Below are 21091 nucleotides of genomic sequence, written 5' to 3' on the forward strand. Positions count from 1 at the left end.
AATGAACACCGTCGCCCCTGTACATTAGCAAGAGAAGCGAGAACACAATTGCAGGATGCATTACCACCCTGCCACCAGCGCAAGACACAAAGTTGCCAATGCTCCTGGTAATTTTCCTGCGCATCCTCTCAACCTTAGCGCAGCGGAAGGCCCCCATACACCACGCCATACACGCCATACACAACGCTGCAAGAAATCCGACCAGACCAAGGTGGTATCAGGCAGCCAACCCATAATAATAATAATAATAATAATAATAAAACTTTATTTTTATCCCGCCCTTCTCCCAAAAAGGGACCCAGGGCGGCTAACAACATATAAAACAAATTAAAACATAATTTCACAGATAAAAACATATTAAAAAACACATTAGCAGAACCCATAAAAACAGTAGTCAGAAGAGTCAGAATAAAAGAGCATAAAACAGCAGTTCTTAGAGGAATTGGGCCTGTAAAAAAGCAACTATAAGAGATATAAAAGATGTTAAAAAGGCCAGAACGTCAGAAGGCTTGGTTAAACAACAAGGTCTTCAGGCCTCGCCAAAAGGACTCAAGAGAGGGAGCCATTCTCAAGTCAAGGGGAAGGGAGTTCCACAACGTTGGTGCCACTACTGAGAAGGCCCTATTTCTTGCCGCCGCCCCACGTACCTCCTTAGGCGGCGGCACTTGTAAAAAGGCCTTCTCTGATGACCTGAGAGGACGAGCCGGATTGTATGGGAGTAGGCGATCTCTAAGATAACCTGGCCCAGAGCAGTATAGGGCTTTAAAGGTCAAAACCAGCACCTTGAATTGGGCCCGGAAACGAATGGGCAGCCAATGTAGCCCCCGGAGAAGCGGGCTGACAGAGTCAAACCGCCTAGCTCCAGTGACCACACGGGCCGCCGCATTCTGCACTAATTGCAGTTTCCGAACCGTCTTCAGGGGCAGCCCCACATAAAGCGCGTTACAATAATCTAACCTCGATGTCACCGTAGCATGGATCACCGTGGCCAGGTCCGCACGATCCAAGTATGGACGCAGCTGGCACACCAGCCGAAGCTGAGCAAAGGCCCCCCTAGCCACAGCCGCCACCTGGGAATCCAGGAGCAGCTGCGAGTCCAGGTGGACCCCCAAGCTGTGGACCTGCTCCTTCAGAGGGAGTGCAACCCCATTCAGAGCAAGCTGATAATCCAGCACCTGCATCGAGGATTTCCGAACCAGGAGAGCCTCTGTCTTATCCGGATTTAATTTCAGCTTGTTAGCCCCCATCCAGATCCTCACTGCTTCCAGACAGCGCTCCAGGCCCTCAACCGCCACCCTGGAGTCTGGAGGAAAGGAGAGATAAAGCTGGGTGTCATCAGCATATTGATGACACCCCACTCCAAACCCCCGGATGACCTCTCCCAGCGGTTTCATGTAGATATTAAATAGCATGGGGGACAGAATTGAGCCCTGCGGCACCCCGCACCTCAATGGCCAGGGTGTCGAACAGGCATCCCCCAGCACCACCATCTGGGACTGACCTTCCAAGTAGGAGCGGAACCACCGCAAAACAGTGCCTCCAACTCCCAACTCGGCCAATCGGCCCAGAAGGATACCATGGTCGATGGTATCGAAAGCCGCCGAGAGGTCCAGCAGGACCAACAGGGACGCACTCCCCCTGTCCAGTCCCCGGCGTAGGTCATCCACCAAGGCGACCAAGGCAGTTTCCGTCTCAAAGCCTGGCCTGAAACCAGATTGAAAAGGATCCAGATAATCCGCTTCATCCAAGACCCTCTGGAGTTGGGCCGCCACCACCCGCTCAATTACCTTGCCCAGAAACGGGATGTTGGAGACTGGCCGATAGTTGTTCAACACATTGGAATCCAGGGAGGGCTTCTTCAGGAGGGGGCGAACCACCGCCCGCTTCAAAGCAAGCGGCAGTGTCCCCTCCCCCAAAGAAGAGTTGACCACCCTCCCTGTCCACTCAGCCAGTCCCCCCCGGGCAGCTCTTATCAGCTAAGCTGGGCAAGAGTCAAACAGGCAGGCAGACGGCCTCACACTCCAAAGGAGTCTGTCCACATCCTCAGGCTGCACATGCTGAAAAGAATCCCACAACACTGGACAAGCAGTTGCCAGGGGGACATCATCAGACATTGTCAATGTGGCATCCAAGTCGTAACGAATGCGATCGATTTTATCTGCAAAATGTTGCGCAAACACGTCACAGCGGCTGACCGTGTATTCCTCCTGGTCCACTGGCGGGGCCTGATGGAGGAGGCCCCGCACCACACGGAACAGCTCTGCCGGACGGCTATCAGCAGACGCAATGGTAGCAGAGAAGAATGATTTCTTCGCTGCTACCACCGCCACGGAGTAGGCTCTGTAATGTGCTCTACTCCGTGTCCGATCGGATTCATCACGAGTTTTCTGCCACCGTCGCTCTAGACGCCTGCCCTGCCGCTTCATCAGTCGCAGCTCCTCAGCGAACCAAGGAGCCGCTCCGAGTCTGTGACGTGGCAGAGGTCGCTCCGGAGCAATCTCATCCACTGCCCTGGACATTTCCCCGTTCCAGAGGTCAACCAGGGCCTCAGATGAGATGCCAGTCTTGGCAGTGGGGAAATCCCCCAGAGCCCTCAGGAAACCTTTAGGATCCATTAGCCTCCGGGGGCGGACCATAGAAAATGGTCCCCCGCCTCTGCAGAGGTAGGAAGTCGCAACCAGTCTAAACCTTACCAGGAAGTGATCTGTCCATGACAACGGAGTGATCTTGATCTCCTCTACATCCAGATCACTGCCCCCGTGCCCAGCTGTAAACACCAGGTCCAGCACGTGTCCTGCAGTATGTGTCGGGGCCAAGATCTTCTGGGACAGGCCCATGGTTGTCATGGCAGCCATGAAATCCTGAGCTGCACCTACCGCAGGGGCCTCGGCATGAACATTGAAGTCCCCCAGCACTAACAGGCGGGGGGCCTTCAATGCCACCCCCGAGATCATTCCAGTCAGCTCAGGCAGGGAGACTGTTGGGCAGCAGGGCGGGCGGTACACCAACAGAATCCCAATCCTGTCCTGTCCAATCCCAACACAACATGCAGGCACTCGAACCCAGCAGACTGCTGGACAGGGCACCTGGTGAGGGAGATGGACTCACGATAGACCATTGCAACTCCCCCTCCCCGTCCCTGTAATCTTGGCTGCTGCAACACCTGGAAGCCTGGCGGACAAAGTTCAGAGAGACTAACGCCTCCCTCCACGTCCAGCCAGGTCTCCGTAATGCATACCAGGTCGGCTTTCTCATCCAGAATCAAATCCTGGATGATACAGGTCTTATTATTCACCGACCTGGCATTCAAAAGTAGCAGCTTCAGATCCAGGGACTCACCGCCAAGGCATCCGAGAATTGGGGGAGGGACCAGAAGGGGAGATGATCTGCCTGTGATTAACTCTCCTTCTCCTGTAACGGCCAGTCCGACCCCCACCGCCATATCTCCCCTGGCCCGTCACTCTCTTGATAGTGGCACCCTTCCCTTCCCCTGAGCTCCCTCCTAAGAGCACACACATGTGGCGAGGCCCGCCTTCCGAAACTGGCCTGCAGGCGGATCCTCTGCTGTAAAAACAATTGCTGCTCCTCTCTCCCCTGCCTCCACCGATGGGGAGGGTATCCGACTACTGCTAGTTGGTCTGCTGATGGAGAGGGCACCTGATCTTCTGGGCACGAGCCCCAGGCTAAGAGCCACGGGCCAAGAGCCCTTTGGCTCTTGCCCTTCGGCTCGCGCCAAAGGCTCGCGCCTCTGGCAAGCCCAGCAAGCTGGAAATACCTGGGGAGAGAGGAGGAGGAGAGCAATCAGGCAGGCCTGCAGACTCCACCCCCCCCAGCCAAACAGTCTCCCCAGCTGGGCCTGATGGTCCCTTCCAGAAACTGCCTCTGGAGAGCAGCCTCTGGCAAGCCCAGCAAGCTGGAAATAAGGGTGGTGATGTCCTCACGAGCTCTGTTCATCAGAGCCAGACCGGACATCCTGCAAAGGTCATTCTGGCCCAGGTGGAGCACAAAACTTTCGATGGGGGGTTCACATTCAGGAACTCCATCAACACAGGTAGCAGCTGGCCCCATCTCATGCCCCTCTTGGCTAACCAAGCAACCTGCACTGCCGGGCTGAGGCCCAGGTGCGATCCGAGGAGGGTTGCAGCTGCCCTCTTGCGGGCCCAAAAGACAATGGAGTGGCCGCAGATTAACATGCGTACCAGGCTACCACAGTGTCCTGCAAGATGAAAGCAGAGATGTTAATGCAAGGTATCCCTGCAGATGCTGCCACAGCTTAACATGCGCTCCGGGCCACCACAGCGTCCTGCAAGATGAAAGCAGAGAGGTTATAGCAAGGCATCCCCTCTAACGCTTCTCCCCCCACAGATTGGGGAATGCCCGGAATGCCAGAGTCACTGTAGTGGACCGTGCAATACTGGTCGGGGATGCCATTGTTCACCGATGTCCCCGTAGGGTAGGACAATTGGTGAATGAGGCGGTATTCCCCAGGGGCCTTCTCAGGCACCACCCCCAGCGGAGAGCCTTAAGGTCAGGCAGGAGAGGAGTAAGAAAAAGGGGCCCAAACGCGCCCCAACCCACCCCTTGGCAATCATCCTCTGGACTATGTCCTCCATGCCCATGACTGACTTCAGGTTGCGAGCTAAACTCATGCCCTTGGGGTGTGGTGAGTGGATATGGAAACCCCGAGTGAAACCCTCCCACAGGAATACAGCCGCAGCGCGATCAGGGCACTCGTGCAGCAGCTCAGCCATCATCGGCAGCCTAATCGGACTTGGCCTCTTTGGAATTGGATGCGTCACCTGCACCTCCTCCCTTCTCCTGACCTGAGCCTCGGCGCCTAGATCTCCTGTCCCGGTAACTCCTCGGGCAGGAGGTGAGCGGGTGGTCAGTCCCACATAGTCCACAGTTGTGCAGGAACGTACAACTTGATCTAGAACAGTGCCCCGAGGAGGCATACTCATAGCAGGCACGTGGGGATTGAACCCGTCGGCCCGGCGCTCCTGCCTGAGGCGGCCCCGCCGGGCGTGAACTACTGCTCCTGGCAATCAGGTGGCTGCTGTCCGATCGCTCACCCCCGGCTGCACCACCTGACATCATGAGCTGAATCCACAGCTCTGAGTTTTTCCTTTCCCAGGAAAGCTGCGGGTTATTTCCCATGCGCATGCGAAACTGCTCGTCATAGGCCAACCAACCTGAACCTGAGTATCCCCTAAAAGCCCTGTGAATCAAGTCCAGGTACTTTGCTAGGGCCGGGCCCTTAGACAAATCTCTCTGCAGTACAACCCCCATGTAAATGGTAAACCCTGCTAACCAATTAGTCCAATTGCGATCTTTAGGCTTACGCAACGTCTGATGTTCCCGATTACACTCCCCTGGCCTGATCTCCGGCTCTGGCTCCCTGTGGAGAAGGCTGAAGAGGTCTACATACTCACCCCTCCATATCTTTTCTTTAACTGCAGGGGCCAGATGATCCCCAAGTGGAAGAGCCTCTTCCCCGTATGGCATGGGGGGAAGGGGGGAGCCCCTTGAACCACCACCACGGAAGCCGATGACGATAGGGGCTATGTGCCAGCCACCGGCCCAGCCCCACTCTGTGCAGGCAGCCCAGCATGCCAGTCAGCATGCGACACTGAGTAAACTTCCCCTTGCGCCGGCGGGAGCTCGCGTGGCACTGTAACACCCGCAGCCAACTGCACGCTCGCCCCCTGGGCGCCATCCTGCACCTGAGAGGGGCCCGAATGTAACACTGCCACCGCTTGTTGGGGAAGAGCCACCGGTGCCATACCACCCTGCTGATATGATGCCTGCTGGGCGGCCCATCCCTGTGGGGAGGCTGGTTGTCTGCCCTCCGGCAGCTGTGTAGAAACTGACTGGCAGCGGGGCTGCGGGATGTCCCCCACTGCCAAGACGGGTGAAGGATGAAGCTCTACCATACCACCCTGCTGATATGCAGCCTGCTGGGCGGCCCATCCCTGTAGGGAGGTTGGTTGTCTGCCCTATTGCAGCTGTGTAGAAACTGACTGGCAGCGGGGCTGCGGAGTCTCCCCCACTGCCAGGACGGGTGAAGGCTGCCGCAATCCTGGTTGCCCCTCTGGGCCATCCATTACAGCCCCTGGGCACCCTTGCTGATTGTGCGGAACAGCGCAACCTCCCCAGACGTCCGCAACTCCAGCCAAGCCTCTCCCTCCATACTCACCCGCATTGGCCCGGGCCCCCATGATGGGGTTGGGAACTTTAACATACGCAGATGGAACCGCTGATGCATCGTTGTCTGAAGAGGCCTCTGGCGATTCCCTCGCCGGGGTCAAAGCTGTGCCTGCGGCAGGCCTTGCATCTGCCGCTGGCAGCGCCGACCACGCCGCTACCAGTTCCCCACAGGGCCCGTCCCAGGCCGCTGCTGCGCCCCACCGGCATGTGCAGGAGGGGGAACCCTCCCAAAATGGCGCCCGCAGTAGCCGGGGGGAGGTCCCTCCCAACATGGCGCCGGCTGCGCATGCGTAAAGCCGGCACATGCTCTCCGATGCGAAGGCGCGCAAGTGGGGCGACCCTCCTAAAATGGCGCCTGCGACCGACTGGAAACAAGGCCTCCCCATCATGGTGCCGGCCGCGCATGCGCAAGCCAGCGCCACGAAGTGCACATGCACGAAGGCCAAGACCATCACAAGATGGCGCCGACCTCGCGCATGCGCAGGAGCGCCTTGAGGGAAAGGCAGCAAGAAGCCCTCCCCAAGATGGCGGCCACTACCCGGCCCTCGGGGGTGGCCGCCCTCGCCGGCGCCACGGGACCCCCCGACCAACTGGCAGCCACGGTGGCTAGGCCCTGCATCTAGCCGGCATCGAGCGGCGTAGAGGCCCGAGCCCAGAGGCGACTCAGCAGGCGCCAACCTCCACAGCGGCCATAGGCCATCCAGGACCGGCCCCACCATCCACCAGCCCCGTGAAGCAAGCGACCGGGGCAGCAGGCCCCGCAGCATACCCTGACCCGCTGACCAGAACGTCTAGCCAGCACCTGGCAACTTGGACCCGTGAGTCATGCACACTGGGTAAGGGGCCCAGCAAAATCCAGGTCAGGCGGCCCGGGATGCTCCCTACACCTGAGGGCCCTGAGGGTAACGGGGGGCGTGATCAAAGGAAGGACGAAACCCCCAGGACCGGCTGGGTCTGCGGGCACCATGGGAAAAATGGTGGTGGTGGGGTGAAAATGGGCAAGACGCCTAAGGAGCGGGAAAAGCCCCAAAAATGCTCCCTGTTCCCACCTTACCACAAGTATGGCAAAACCAGCAGAGTTCTGGAACTCACAACTTGTTATTCCCACGGTGCCCACGTGCAAAGGAGGAAGAGGGCTGGGTCTCGTGCCCTTTTAAAAGGTCCGCCGTAGCTGCTAGACCCAGCCCCCTTCCCCTCCCCTTTGGGGAGGGACTCTCGTGTCCCGGCCAGGCCAAACAAACTCCGATCACCTTTTTAATTAGGCGATCGGGATTCTGCTAAGCAAGGGTTTTAATAATCTGTAATGTCAGGTATGACTTCTAATAGGTTTTGCTTGTGCAAACTAGTTGATTCCCTCCAGGTCTTTTTTTGTATGTTTTGTATGTATCCTCTTTTGTATGTGTCTATGTTTCACAGTGCTGAAGGACATTGTAGCAGTGGCAGAGCCTCTGGGATTTGTTGTCTGAGCTGATGTGATGATTTAGAATGGTCACAAACATTTTATGTGTTGGTTTATTTATTGCACTATCTATGTACACGGCACCATCAGAGGGGCTTCTTGTCATTTTCTGATAGCCTCCAATTGCAGTCTCTGCTTTCAGTTCACCTTTATTCCCCCTTAGTTTCCATACTTTTTTTTCTAGGCACTGTGTTGCACCATCTATGTACACCATCTTTGTACAAGTATTGACAGGAGAGATCCCTGTCCTAGTGGGTTTTACATATAAAAATGCCACAAAGGGAAAAGAAGAAGGCAAGGAAAATGGAAATGGGCAAACGGGGGAAGAAGAGGAGAGGGCTTGGTGAAGTTGCCCTTCTTTCTTTCTAATGTCAGTGGTGGCTCTAACTGCCCTGCCACAGGCAGAACTGGCTCAGTGCATTTAGAATCCTTAATTCTAATTCTGCCTCTTGTGTCATCTTGTAATGGCACAGCTTCTCAAACGCCCAGTTTTGTGAACAGCCAATTAGGCATGAAAACGCTTTCTCAAAGGCTTAGGAACAGGAGCAACTATTTGGGTAAGGTACTGAAAACCTCAGTGGGAAGAGGCCCCAAGGAGACAAGGAAGCCCAGAGGTGGTGGAGCTGAAAGAAGAAACAGAAACCTGAGGCAGGGGTGGCGGTGGCTGAGAAATGATATCCTCTTTCCTTCAGCATGTTAGCCCACAAATAGACTGTAATAGCAGCATTCGATATTTATGCAGCTGTATTGTGATTTGATGACACTTCACTTTCATCATGGTACTCAAAGCAGTACACACAGTACCACTATCTGCTGTTTTTTAAAATGGCTTTGTCTGAAAAAATATCAAGATTCTACAAAGGGCTTCAGTATTCCTTTGTGTATCTTTGGTGCTCTGTACAACGTCTTGTCATTTTCTGATAGCCTCCGATTGCAGTCTCTGCTTTCAAGTCACCTTTATTCCCCCTCAGTTTCCATACTTTTTTTTCTAGGTGCTGTGTTCTTTCTTACCAAAAAGAGTGTAACATTTGACACACACACCCCCAAAAAAAGGCCTGAAATATTGGGGATGGAAATGGAACAATTTTCTGAAAATAACTATTTGCAGAATTTATTTTAAAAATTGAGTTTTCTTTCTGCCAAATTTTGGTTTCATTTGTATTTAGGCTTTCATAAGACCACATTAATATCTGATGTAACTGGTTGGCTTGTGTAGCGGTCGCCAAATTTGCACCTGCTGTGTAGTACAAAAGCTGTCTCCATATGGACCAGTGCTTACCATTCCACACACGGCTCACAAGAAGCCCCTCCAATCTCCATAGTGTGATGCTCTGGGCATTTGTGTCTATAGCCTGCTGCCTGGGAATACAAGATTGTACAGAGGGTCATGCTATGGAGATTGGAGGGGCTTCTTGTGAACAGGGCAGCGGAACTATAAGTGCTGCTCATAGTGGGGAGGGATTCAGTGTCACACTGGATCCATCCCACAGGCTGTAGTTTGGTGAATGCTGGGCTAGTGGACCATCTGAAAGATTTCATAGGTCTAGTGCAGCGATGTTCAACCACTGTGCCATGGCACATTGGTGTGCCATGAATGGTCTCCAGGTGTGCTGCAGAAGTGTGGGGGAGGGTCATATATTAACCCTCATTGGGAGGGTCATTGGGAGATATGAGCCCTCCACCAGCAGTATACCTTGTTTTTTGTCAAAAAATGGATGGTGTGCCTTGACAATTTTAGCATCTTGTCAGTATGCTGTAAGATGAAAAAGGTTGAAAATCACTGGTCTAGTGTAGTGGAGCAGCTAATGTTAAGCCGTGAGCCAGGAAGTTCCTGGTTCATAGCTTACAGTGTTGTTGTGTAGATTACAGAGTTAAAGTACAAGACATTCTATATAGATGGTATTATTATTGAAATAGACAAAGAGGACGTGCTCCCTGGTGACTGTCTCCCAGGTGACTTTTGCCTTTGTTTTCATTTAAATCAAGACAGAAATGCAGACTTAACAGTGTCAAAGGAACACAACAGGAAATTGTGTGTTTACATACTTTCATCAGTTTACTAGAAAAGAAAGTGGGTAGTAAAACATCAACATTTGCAGGTTATAAAATCATTTCTAGCAGCAGCAAAAGGGCGTAACATGAAAAACATAGGTAACTACACTCATGGTACTACATGGTACTACAAAATGCAGCAGAATGGACTCAAACTCTGGACCTTATGGGAACTGACCTGAAAGGTACCTCTTGGAGCCACTGATTCTCTGCTGGGTTGAAGTAGTTTTATCAACTCTTGATCTCACTCCACCCTCTCCATCTCATAATTGGATCAGTGCAGCTTCTTCTATCAAACTTCTCTTTCCTCTGAATTCTTTGTCTGTGCAAAAGCCACTTGTGGATATGCCTCCTCAGCCATCCTCTTTTTCATATTTCATATTCCTGCTCAACTTGTCAAATTTCTTCTCAGGTTCCCAAGTCTCACAAATCCAGCTTCCGATTTCTCCTAAAATTCATATTGTAAACCTGCCTGGTTTTATTGGATTCTGACCTTTTGTCACCTTCTCAACCTGCAGCCCTCACTTCACCCTTAATCCCATGCCTTAGCCCACATCCCCACAGTGGAAAAGAATCACATAACATCATCTGATGTGAAAAGTGATGTGTAGAGGAGAGTGGGTGTATTGCATTCAGGCAAAGTGAATTCTCTGAAGTATCCCTGTGACTACTCTCAAGATTCTAATGATGCTCCTGATCTGTCTCGTCATTTGGGCCTGAAAAGGCCCATTTTGCTTTTCCATTGCCATGTTTTAGAAAGCCAGGAATCTGGCTGGTCTGGCTGTCAGCTGATTGCTAGTTCATTTAGCTCACACTTTCATGCTATCCAGGGTGCACCACGAGAAGGCGAACTAGCATCACACACCATGTTGTTTTTTTTCAAAGAAGGTAACTCTGTCCTTGAATGGCTGGAAGAACTGGACAATGACATTTGCTCTAGTCTAATGGCGGGTAAAACAGTGAAAGTCTGAGGCTCGCCAGTGTCGGAGACAGGACTTGGAAAATTAGTACAAGAGGAACCGAAAGGGAAAGACTGGAAACAGACTGTGCAAGACAACATAGAAAAACTGTTGACAATGGTACAGCAACTAACAAACCAATCTGTACAAACTGAAGCTAGTGTGGATGCTTTAACTAAGCGATTAGATGAACTTAGTGAACAACTGATGGAGGTGAAAATTACATCAGAAGAAAATAAACAAAAGTTTGAGAGATTGGGAAAAAGGATAAGAAAAGATCAAGTTAAAATATCCAAGACAGAAGAAAATCAGCATGATGCAGAGACAATGTAAATGGAAATTCAGATGGATAGTGCAGCTTGAGTGGTGAGGATACAAAATATACCAGAAGAGAAAGGAGAAGATACATCGCAACAGATTGTTAGCTTAATATCAGAATGAATACACCGATGGAGAAGATATCTAAAGAATTGGATTCAGTGAGAAGAGTGAGTACTTTATATCTGAGAAAACACGAATTACCAAGAGAAATCCATGTGAAATCCATTAGAACATTTTACAGAGATAAATTACTGAAGGCCTCACAGGAAAAGGAATGGACAGTGGATGATAACAAAGTCAACATTTTGAGGCATGTTCCATGGAGAGTGAGGAAGAAGAGAAAAGAATATGAAAACCTGACAAAATTTTTAAGAGAAAAGCAAATAACGTACAGATGGCTGTCTCCGGAAGGTAAGTTTTTTCAGTATCAGATACAGAGATAAATTCAACAATGAAAGCAGAAAACTTCTTGAGTACAGTGATGAAAGACAAGATAAGAAAGGAAGAAAAGGAGGAAGAGAAATCGAGAAGAAAAGAATTAGAAGAATATAGACTAGAAATTGAGTCAGATGAAAAGAAATCAGATGACTTAGAAACAACAGATGAATCAGAGAGGGAAGAGCCTAGAGGAGCGAGTAAGAGGCGCTCACCAATAGCAACAAGAAAAGACAAAAAGAGAGGAAGACTAGTAAAAAGAAACATGATGACTAATGAATAGGGCATTGTTGGTTAATAAAAAATTAGGAGAAGTTTTGTGGCTTCAGATAAAAAAAAGAGGTGTTGCCATTTATGTAAAAGAAAGATTGAGATCAAAATTAATATATGCATTACAAGATAGATTATTGGACTTTGAGATGGAAGAAGAAACAGTAAAACAATGCATGATAAAATGGGAGCAAAATATAGGCCATAATATCACAATAGATCAATGGGAACAGATCTGGAAGCATAATAAAAAACTTATTGGAGCAACAAATTTTATATTATTTTAGATATTATAGATAAAGAAAATGATGTGTATCTAGTTATAATTTTAACTGTAGCGAGGATCTTATATGCTAGATATTGGAAGGATTCTAAAATACCAATGAAAAATGAATTAATAGAGAAAATAATGAATGTTGTGGAAATGGACAGACTTTCAGAAATTTTGGATCATCAACGGAAACCAACACAAATTGAGCAATAGTAAAAACCCTTTTACACTTGGTTGAAAATGAAGTTTTAGAAATATATGATAGGGTATTTAGATCATTGTATTACATATATATTATATTTGATATGATATGATACATGAATGATGAATGAAAAATGATATTAAGAGGTAAATTTAGAAGAGGAAATTGATTAAGATATGTTATGATTTATTAGTTTTAATGATATATGATTTCCTGCACCCTTTGTTTTTTTGTGTAGTGAAGTGTGTTATGTTTTTTGTGTTATGTGTGTTTGTTTATAGTTGTTTTTGGGGAAAAAAAATTTACAAAAAAAAATTCCCTTAGGCTTGAGGAAGGCCAGTGACTCCTGACAGGGACTTGTATATAATCTTACAAATCCGTTAAGGGCACAATCCTGACCTGGGCCAGGAGGGTCACAAATGTGCCATAAGGCATGTTTGCACCTCCTCAGGAGGAAGCTGAATCAGCACACAGAGATGCGCCAACACACAGAGGCTGAATCCAGCCTCCGTGCTGGCTTCCTCGCCAAATCTTGCATCGGTCCAGTTGGGCCAATGCAAGCAGCAAAGTTAGGTAGGGGGGAGGCAGGAGAGAGGCATTCCTGGGTGGGAAGGTGGGTGGTGGGCAACCTGGGGGCAGGCGGGCAGGGAGCAGGAGGCGGGGCTTGGAATCCGGCAGTTATGCCGGATCCCAACCCCCTTTCCCAGGGAGAATGCAGTGACTTGAAGCTGCTCCACTCTCCTTGAACTTGTGTCACCTCGAGATGTGGTGCAAGTCCGAGGAGACCCATAGGTGCCAGCGGCCCTTTCCTGGAGGTAAGGGGAAAAGTTTCCCTTTACCTCTGACTGAGCTGCTTATGGCCACAATCCTGCACTGGATACAGCGCAAGCCTCTTGGCTTACTGGTTCCAGCGCAAGATAGGATTGCGCCCTAAGTTATTAATGTGTGTGAGGAACCTGAATTCAATAGTCAAGGCTTACCAGACAACACAGGGTGAAATGTCCAACATTTATTTACAACGTATTGTAAATAGAGGTGTCTAGCCTCATCTTGCCAATTCAGAGGGGGTGTGTGTGTATGAGTGAGAATGAATGAATGAATACTGTTGTTGTTCTGCAGCCCAATTTGTAGGGATGGGTGAGAGGGACCTGGTACCTTGGCCCACCCTCATTTGCTCTTCTGAGTGGCCCTCTGTCCAGAATAGTTGCTGACCAGAGTGCTGTTGAGTTTTCAATTTACTTCTGCTACTAAAAAGAACAGTCTGGATATTGGGGAAAAAGAAAACAAGGCAGGAAAGAATTTGAAGGGATTCTTGACCAAAATTTATGAAATGCTGGCAGTGGCTTGCAAAGGCCGTCTCAAGCAGAATGCCTCAGTAAATCAGGTAGTTCTAACTTAGTGCCTTGTTATCTCTTTTCCTCACCCCACTTCAAACTGCATTATTAATCATTTAACTCTCCAGTTAATCCATATGTGAGTAGATGCAGCTTGGGAGCTTGGGTTAGGCAGTGGGTTCCATCATGAGTTAGTGTTAAATGAAGTGTCCTTTTTGCTTTGAAATTTAAACGAAAGATCAAACAAAGCAAAATAAATCTGCCTTGTTTAACATTTCTATCTCTGGCACTCAAATAGGGAACATCTTGGCAGAAAAGGACCTTGGCTGTGAATTCTGCTGTTCTTATACCTTACTTAGGAGGTACTGCTAACATTACGGAAGAGTTGAAATAAGGGAGGCTGGTTAATTGCTAGTGCAAGGCAGGTTGCCATTGAGCGATTGGTTGGTTTGTGCCACAGCATATTGGCCAGAGTGCATGAATCTGGGTGGATTCAATTTTTATTTTTCCTCCCATCTTGCTCTGATTTACACTGCGTGGTAGGATCCACACACAAATATTTGGTGCAGAATTTAGCTTCCTGAAAATCTTGGTTTCTATCTTAATAGCTGTGAAAAATATGCTTGAAAGCTTGTGGGCAATTGTGGGTGAAATCTCAGAAGGCAGAAGGTGGTTGAGTAACATTTCCAGTGACTTGGGAGGCAAAGCTTCAAAGTCTGGCTTCACCATATGTGCAGCTTGACTGGTAAAGCAAAAATGAATTATGCAGAATAGTAAAATTACAGAATCAGTTCTGCAAAATAAGAAATATTGAGCAAATTGTCTCTGTTTGCATACTTTATCCAGCCAGCCTTTCTCATGCCAAAGCAAATGCCCAAGGTGGCTTACAAAGCTCCATAACAAAAGTACAAGTAACATAATAGGTAGAAAGAAAAATATCAGACAAAGCATTAAAGACATTAGATTTAACAAGAAAACAATGAAACATAAAAACAAGACAAAGCAAAGCTAAAATATATCATTGAGCCAGTGGGAAAGCAAATTATTCTAGGGAGTGAGTCAAATAACAACCGTATTTCAGAGGCACAGAGGGCAAATCTTCACTCAGCAACCAAATTTCAGATGAAACAGGTATTTTTTGAGCCCTCGCTTTAAGGACATGAGGGAGGGGGTAGTTCTTCTTTTCACCCTGGAATGCTAACTTGTGGTATGAGGTAATCTTCGTATTATTATTTCCAAATAAAAATACCACATTTTCCAATTTTCCCTAGTAATTTGCATGACATGATAGATCATGTGTGAAGCCAGTTTCAGCCTTTTGTCTGGCCTAGAAGTCCCTAACTGCTCATCTTGTTCTCCAGTTCAGTCTTTTGGAATGACTATAGAGGTTTTGGGAGAACACTTCTTGAACTCCATTTCTGGGGAATATAGCAAATGTCTGCACACACACACACTATACTAAGATCTCCAGCAACCTCGGGAGCACAGGACCTTGCTTATTATTAATAATTTATTATTAATAAATAAAATATTTATTTATAGATCTCTTTTTTTGTCTAGTGGGTCACTATAGATCGTTCTTAAAAGTGGGTCCTGGTACTAAAAAGTTTAGGAAGCACTGCGCTAAGCTGTGGGAGTTTTTACATAGTGTAGCATAGAGACCCATTGATAGAAATTAGGGACAACCTTTCTTTCTTTCTTTCTTTCTTAGAAAGAGATCCTGTTGACCTGTAACTCTGGGCAGTGGGACAGATCTGTGACTTGTGACCCCATTGATTGCCAGTTTCCTGACCAGTCGCATGTACTTTATGCTGAGTTCTCATGCCCTAAAGGGACCACTTTCGGGAAGCGTTGCTTCTTCTCCTGCATCAAGCCAGCAAAACTCCAAGGTATGCTGCTGTCTTTTCACCAGAATTATTTCTCAGTGTGAATGTGAATGATAGTCTAAAGCAACAGAAAGTCATGCTCATGTCACTTGCACATCTTAAATTTGCACTTCCTGTGAAACATCTAAAAGGGAAATTGGCACTGCTTCCCTGTGATAGTACATGAGCTCTATAGATATTTGTATATGTCTCTGTGGGGCCGACGAGCAAGTTCACCTTTTGGATGTTATGTTGAAGATACACAGCTCTGACTGTGGCTACAGCAACTGAAAAGCTTTTAACTTCGACCATTTAGAAGAGTCATCTTCTAAAGGTCAAGGTCTTCTAAGGTCATCTTTGTTACCTTGTTACCTTGAACAGGAATGGACAGTTTCCTGATTCTGGGGGTGTGCACTCTCCCAGACCAAGCAACTTGAGAGCAGAACCCCCCAACAACTGTCAGTATATCTTCACTCCAGTAGCAAAACCAGGAAGAGCTTCCTTCCTAGGCTCAAGAAATTAAGAGATATCCTTGCATTTCAGTGAGAGGTTCCCCCAGATTACATGCGTGGTGACCTCTCATTTCCAGAAGGAAGGGCCAAAGTAAGAAGCAGAGTGGGATCTGTTGAAATGGAGTAGGGGTAAAGGAGAGTAATCAATGAATCCAACCCCCTTCTTGTTGGGGTAAAAGATATCCCAACACCCAGACTAGTTGCTGTCTGTATAGAGGAACCAGAGAACAGATAAATTGTCTCAGGTGACTGAGCAGTACAGTACCCTCCAGAATCCTGCAGGTGGTATTGCATCCAAATTCCAACAAGATCATCTTCTAGTCCCTGCTAAACCTTTTCTACACCAGACTGCAGGTGAGAGGAACAACAGCACTGCTGATCTTGTGTGCACTATTAGTGAATGTGGTACTTGCGGGATAAAATAACTCAATTGCACTTCAAGTCTAGCATGGAGAAGAAAGGAAAATCAGGCCCAGGTCAAATGCAGCCTGCAGGCTTTCAGCTGGTCATCTCTGACCAATATTCTGAATGGGCTCTGCTTCTCTCTTTCTGTTAGGAGTGAGTCAGTGGCTCACTTGTCTGGAAGATGGCCTCTGGTCACTCCCAGAAGCTTATTGCAAGCTGGAATGTGACATTCCTCCTCCAGTTGCCAATGCTAAGCTGCTAGTGCCCCGATGCCTGCAAGGGAATCACGACGTGGGCTCCATCTGCCGTTATAAGTGTAAACCCGGATACCATGTGACAGAAAACACAGAAGGAAAGCCCAGGAAGTGAGTAAAAAGAACATTTCCTCTTCATTTGCTGTTCCCACCCCCCACCCCCAATTTTGTCTTTTCTTTTTCAGCACCAGCATTTCTGGAGCTTTTGCTAGAAGAGCCTTTGGCACTGTAGGATTTGCACTTGGTCAGTCAGTTGCTTGGTCTTAAATTCAACATGGTTTCTGCCATTTGAGATGTGGATTGGCTGGCTAAGATTATCCTTTTGAAACATACCATCTTTTTTCCTCCCAAAAAGGTGCAAATGTGATTAACAACACAACTCTTGAGTGTGCATTGCAACTAACCAAAGTTTCCATCTTCATCCAAACAGTTGCTTTAGGGCGCAATCCAAACCCACGCTGGAGCAGGCAAGCCAGGAGGCTTGCGCTGCATCCAACGCGGGTTTGCAGCGAGCAGCGGCTCAGCCACGGGCAACGGAAAGCTCTTCCCCTTGCCCATAGGTAAGGGCTGCGCGCCCCTATGGATCTCCTCAGCCAGGTCCCAGGTCCACCCCTGGCTCCCCATGCGCCCGACCCCGGGACCGCCCTCCCCCCGCCCAGTAACACGTCCCATGTCCCCCACACCTACCTTCGCCGCTTGTGTCGGCGCGGGAGCCGCGGCAGAGACTTCTGCCTCCATCTGCGTGTCGACGCATCTGAATGCGCCGACGCGGCGCCAGCTCACGGAGACACAAACGTGCTTTACGGCACATTTGCGACCCTCCAGGGCCACCTATGCCAGCATAACTGCCGGTTAGGATTGCGCCCTTAGTTTCAGAAACCACTCCTCTCATGTGGTGAATGTTTAGGAGTTCCTTGTAAACGTTGACAGTTCAGTGAGCAGGCTTCATAGCTGAAAAGTCAAGCAAAACTAGTATCCAAGAACAGGTCCAGGAGGCAAGACAGGAATGCAAGCAGGGGTAGCAAGGTCAACCAGTGAATATTGGTTGAAGTGTTCTAGAGATGAGGTAAAAGATAAAAGTCACCACATTTTTATCAGGATGAGAGTTAGAATGGTTAGCAAGTGATCTCACTATAGGTCTATTTGACAATTTAGAGATTGGAATTGAAAGCTAATCAGATACTGAATAAGGTTGACATTTAGAAGTCTGAGATTATGGCAGATTTCAAACTTTCCACTGCTGTGACACCATCAGAACCCAGAAGTAATTGGCAGTGATGTGAAATGCATCACGTGATGATGTCAGTGCCACTCACTTCCAGGTTCGAGGCTATACATGAGCCTCAAATTAGTGGTAAGAGGGTCGGGGGGATAGTAGGGCTTTTCCCAGCTTGCAGTTTTTGCGCACTGCAGCTGTGCCTGCTGCACTGAGCCTTCTGCTGTTTTGAGGCTCACACTGATATATCATTGCTAGGTGGCGGGGGTCCCGTGACATCCTGCAGAGTGCCTCACACAAATTGATGCACACTTGGGGGGCGATGCAGTAAACTGAACAGGCACGATCTCCGGGGCTCTGGATTTCAGCCTGTTTCTCACCTCTATTAATGCGGGTCCAGGAGATCCGATGACATTGCCAGGAGAGGTTTAGTCATCCTGACAGTGATACCTGAGTTAGGTTGAAGCTCAGCTGGGGGGCTTGCTTCTCAGGAGTTGGCCGTTCAAGGCAGTGGGGGAGGAGACGTGAAATCACGATTAACTGCAAAACCCCTGTGGAGATACTGAAACAGATTTCATCTATTGAAAGAAGATACTTAGAAGAACAAAGTAAGTGCTGTTTGTGTTATGTAAATTCCGACTTTAAACAACTGACTTTGGAAAAAGTAGAAGGGGGGGAGGATTCCTCCACCTCATTGTTGTTTTTAAATCTGAGAAGAGACATTTGAGTTTTTGGCACTATATGGAGTATAACTTTAAAAATACAAGTTTACAAATCTGCAACCCTGTATGAGATAAAAATTTTATTGGATGTTGAATTCTGGATTATTTGAGTGCGGAAGGATTTCCTATCACTGAGTGGTGAGTTGAACATTGTTTGGTTGGCGTTTGTGGGAAACTAAATGTCTGCATTCCATAGCAAAGAGATTGCCCAGGACATCTCGTGGACTAAAAGAAAACTGTAAGGGAAAAATCATGGATTCATCAGGAACAAATTGGGAAACTCTATTACAACAAAAACTGGAATATTTGCTTGATATGAGTCGTCAACAAGCTATCCAAATTTTACAAATCCAAATTAGCGTGGAAACCTTAAGCCAACAGATAAATAAGCTTAATGAAACGGAAGTTAAAGCTACAACAATGAAGAATAATGACCAACAAGTTGAAATGACAATTTTAATGGAAATACAGAAAGATGGGGCAGACTGGAGGATAAGTACCCAAAAGGTATTGGACCAGAACGGGGAAGAGACATGTCAACCAACAAGCGTAGTTGACCAAAAGAATGACCAAGAGAAGGAGATGACCTGCCAGGATCTGGATTTATTGACAGGAATAAGAAGACTAAGAAGAGGATGCATATCAAAGCATGAACTCTTAAGAGACATTCTTGTGAAGTTTATCAGGAAAAAAAGATGGAAAAGAGAGGGGGGGAAAAGTTTAGAGATGATATGCAAGACTTGAATCAAATAATGATTCAAATAATGAATCAAATAATATCTTTGAATTCAAGATAATGACACGATTTGGTAGTGGCGTAATATTTGATTTGAGAGAAGAATAAATACATCTAGGTATTTTATAGGTTAATTTTGATGAACTAGGTTTAAATTTGTTTGATATTGTTTTGGAATCTATAGATGGGGAAATGATATGAAAGTAGAAACTTAAGTTTAGAAAGTAATGGATATGTAATATATGAGTGGTTTGGTAGATTTGCTTATAATTAGATTTATGATAAGTAGTAGAAATTTTGTATTAGAATAAGTTGTATTAATAAAAGAGTTTAAGGTTTTGTATTTTATAGGTTAATTTTTATGAATTTAGATTTAGATGAATTTTGATGAATTAATTTTGATGAATTAGATTTAAATTTGTCTGATATTGTTTTGGAATTTATAGATGGAGAAATGATATGAAGGTAGAAAGTAAAGTTTAGAAAGCAATGGATATACAATGTATGAGTGGTTTGGTAGATTTGTTTATAATTAGATTTATGATAAGTATTTAGTAGTAAATTTGTATTAGAATAAGTTGTACAGTGGTGCCTCATGTAACGAAATTAATCCGTTCCGCAAGTCCTTTCGTTATGCGAGATTTTCGTTTTGCGAAGCGCGTTTTCCCATAGGAATGCATTGAAATTTAATTAATGCATTCCTATGGGCAAGAAAAGTCAGAACAAAGTCAAATTTGGTTTACAAAGTGTTTATTAAGTGCTCTTTAAAGGCATACATACTATACAGAGGATTTCAAAAACGGGGGGATGCTGAGTGGGGAGCTTGAAGGCTGTAATCCTGTGCACACTTTCCTGGGAGTAAGCACAATGGGACTTACTTCTGAGGACACACACACAGGATTGTGCTCTAAGCTGGGGAGGACAGAGCAGCTGCACTCAATTGCTTGCTTTTGCTGTGATCATGGGGGGAAACGTGAAGGAAATGGGGCAGTGAGAGGGTGAATGAACGATGGGGGGATGCTGAGTGGGGAGTTTGAAGGCTGTAATCCTGTGCAGACTTTCCTGGGAGCAAGCACAATGGGACTTACTTACATAAAGATCCTCCCCTTTCTAGGGCGGACGGGATCATAAACTGACATGAAGATCCGCCCCTTACTAGGGTGAAGGGGATCATAAACAGACATGAAGATCCGCCCCTCACTAGGGTGAACAGGATCATAAACTGACATGAAGATCCGCCCCTTACTAGGGTGAACAGGATCATAAACTGACATGAAGATCCGCCCCTTACTAGGGTGAACAGGATCATAAAGTGACATGAAGATCCGCCCCCTACTGGGGTGAAGGGGATCATAAAGTGACATGAAGATCCGCCCCTTACTAGGGTGAAGGGGATCATAAACTGACATGAAGATCCGCCCTTTACTAGGGTGAAGGGGATCATAAACTGACATGAAGATCCGCCCCTTACTAGGGTGAATGGGATCATAAACTGACATGAAGATCCGCCCCTTACTAGGGTGAACGGGATCATAAACTGGCATGAAGATCCCCCCCTTAAGTCAAACCAAAACAAAACAAAAATTCGTCTTGCGAAGCACGGGTCATAAAAATTCGTTGTGTGAGTTACCAAACTTCGCAAAACGCTTTCGTTCTGCGAGTTTTTCGCTGCACAGGGCATTCGTTATGCGAGGTATCACTGTATTAATAAAAGAGTTTAAGAGTTTATTGAAAGAAGGAACATAAAGAATGATGGGAAAAGAAGGGAAGAGATGATTATGATGATGAAACGGTGAAGTATATAGAATATGAAACAGGGTTTTTAGAAATGGATATGTATTTTTTGTATATCCTTTTTTCTTTTTTAATTT

General features: G+C 47.3%; 1 protein-coding gene across 1 annotated transcript in view; it reads left to right on the forward strand.

Annotated features, from left to right (window-relative positions):
* PAPPA2 (pappalysin 2) overlaps window positions 1-21091 on the forward strand; it is a 188695-nt gene that overhangs the window by 121593 nt on the left and 46011 nt on the right. The window contains exons 16-17 of the mRNA XM_066624530.1: window positions 15222-15399; window positions 16444-16657. Coding sequence (XP_066480627.1) covers window positions 15222-15399; window positions 16444-16657 — 392 coding nt within the window. The remainder of the gene's footprint in view (window positions 1-15221; window positions 15400-16443; window positions 16658-21091) is intronic.

The sequence above is a fragment of the Tiliqua scincoides genome, chromosome 4 (assembly GCF_035046505.1).
Source record: "Tiliqua scincoides isolate rTilSci1 chromosome 4, rTilSci1.hap2, whole genome shotgun sequence".
Lineage (NCBI taxonomy): Eukaryota > Metazoa > Chordata > Lepidosauria > Squamata > Scincidae > Tiliqua > Tiliqua scincoides.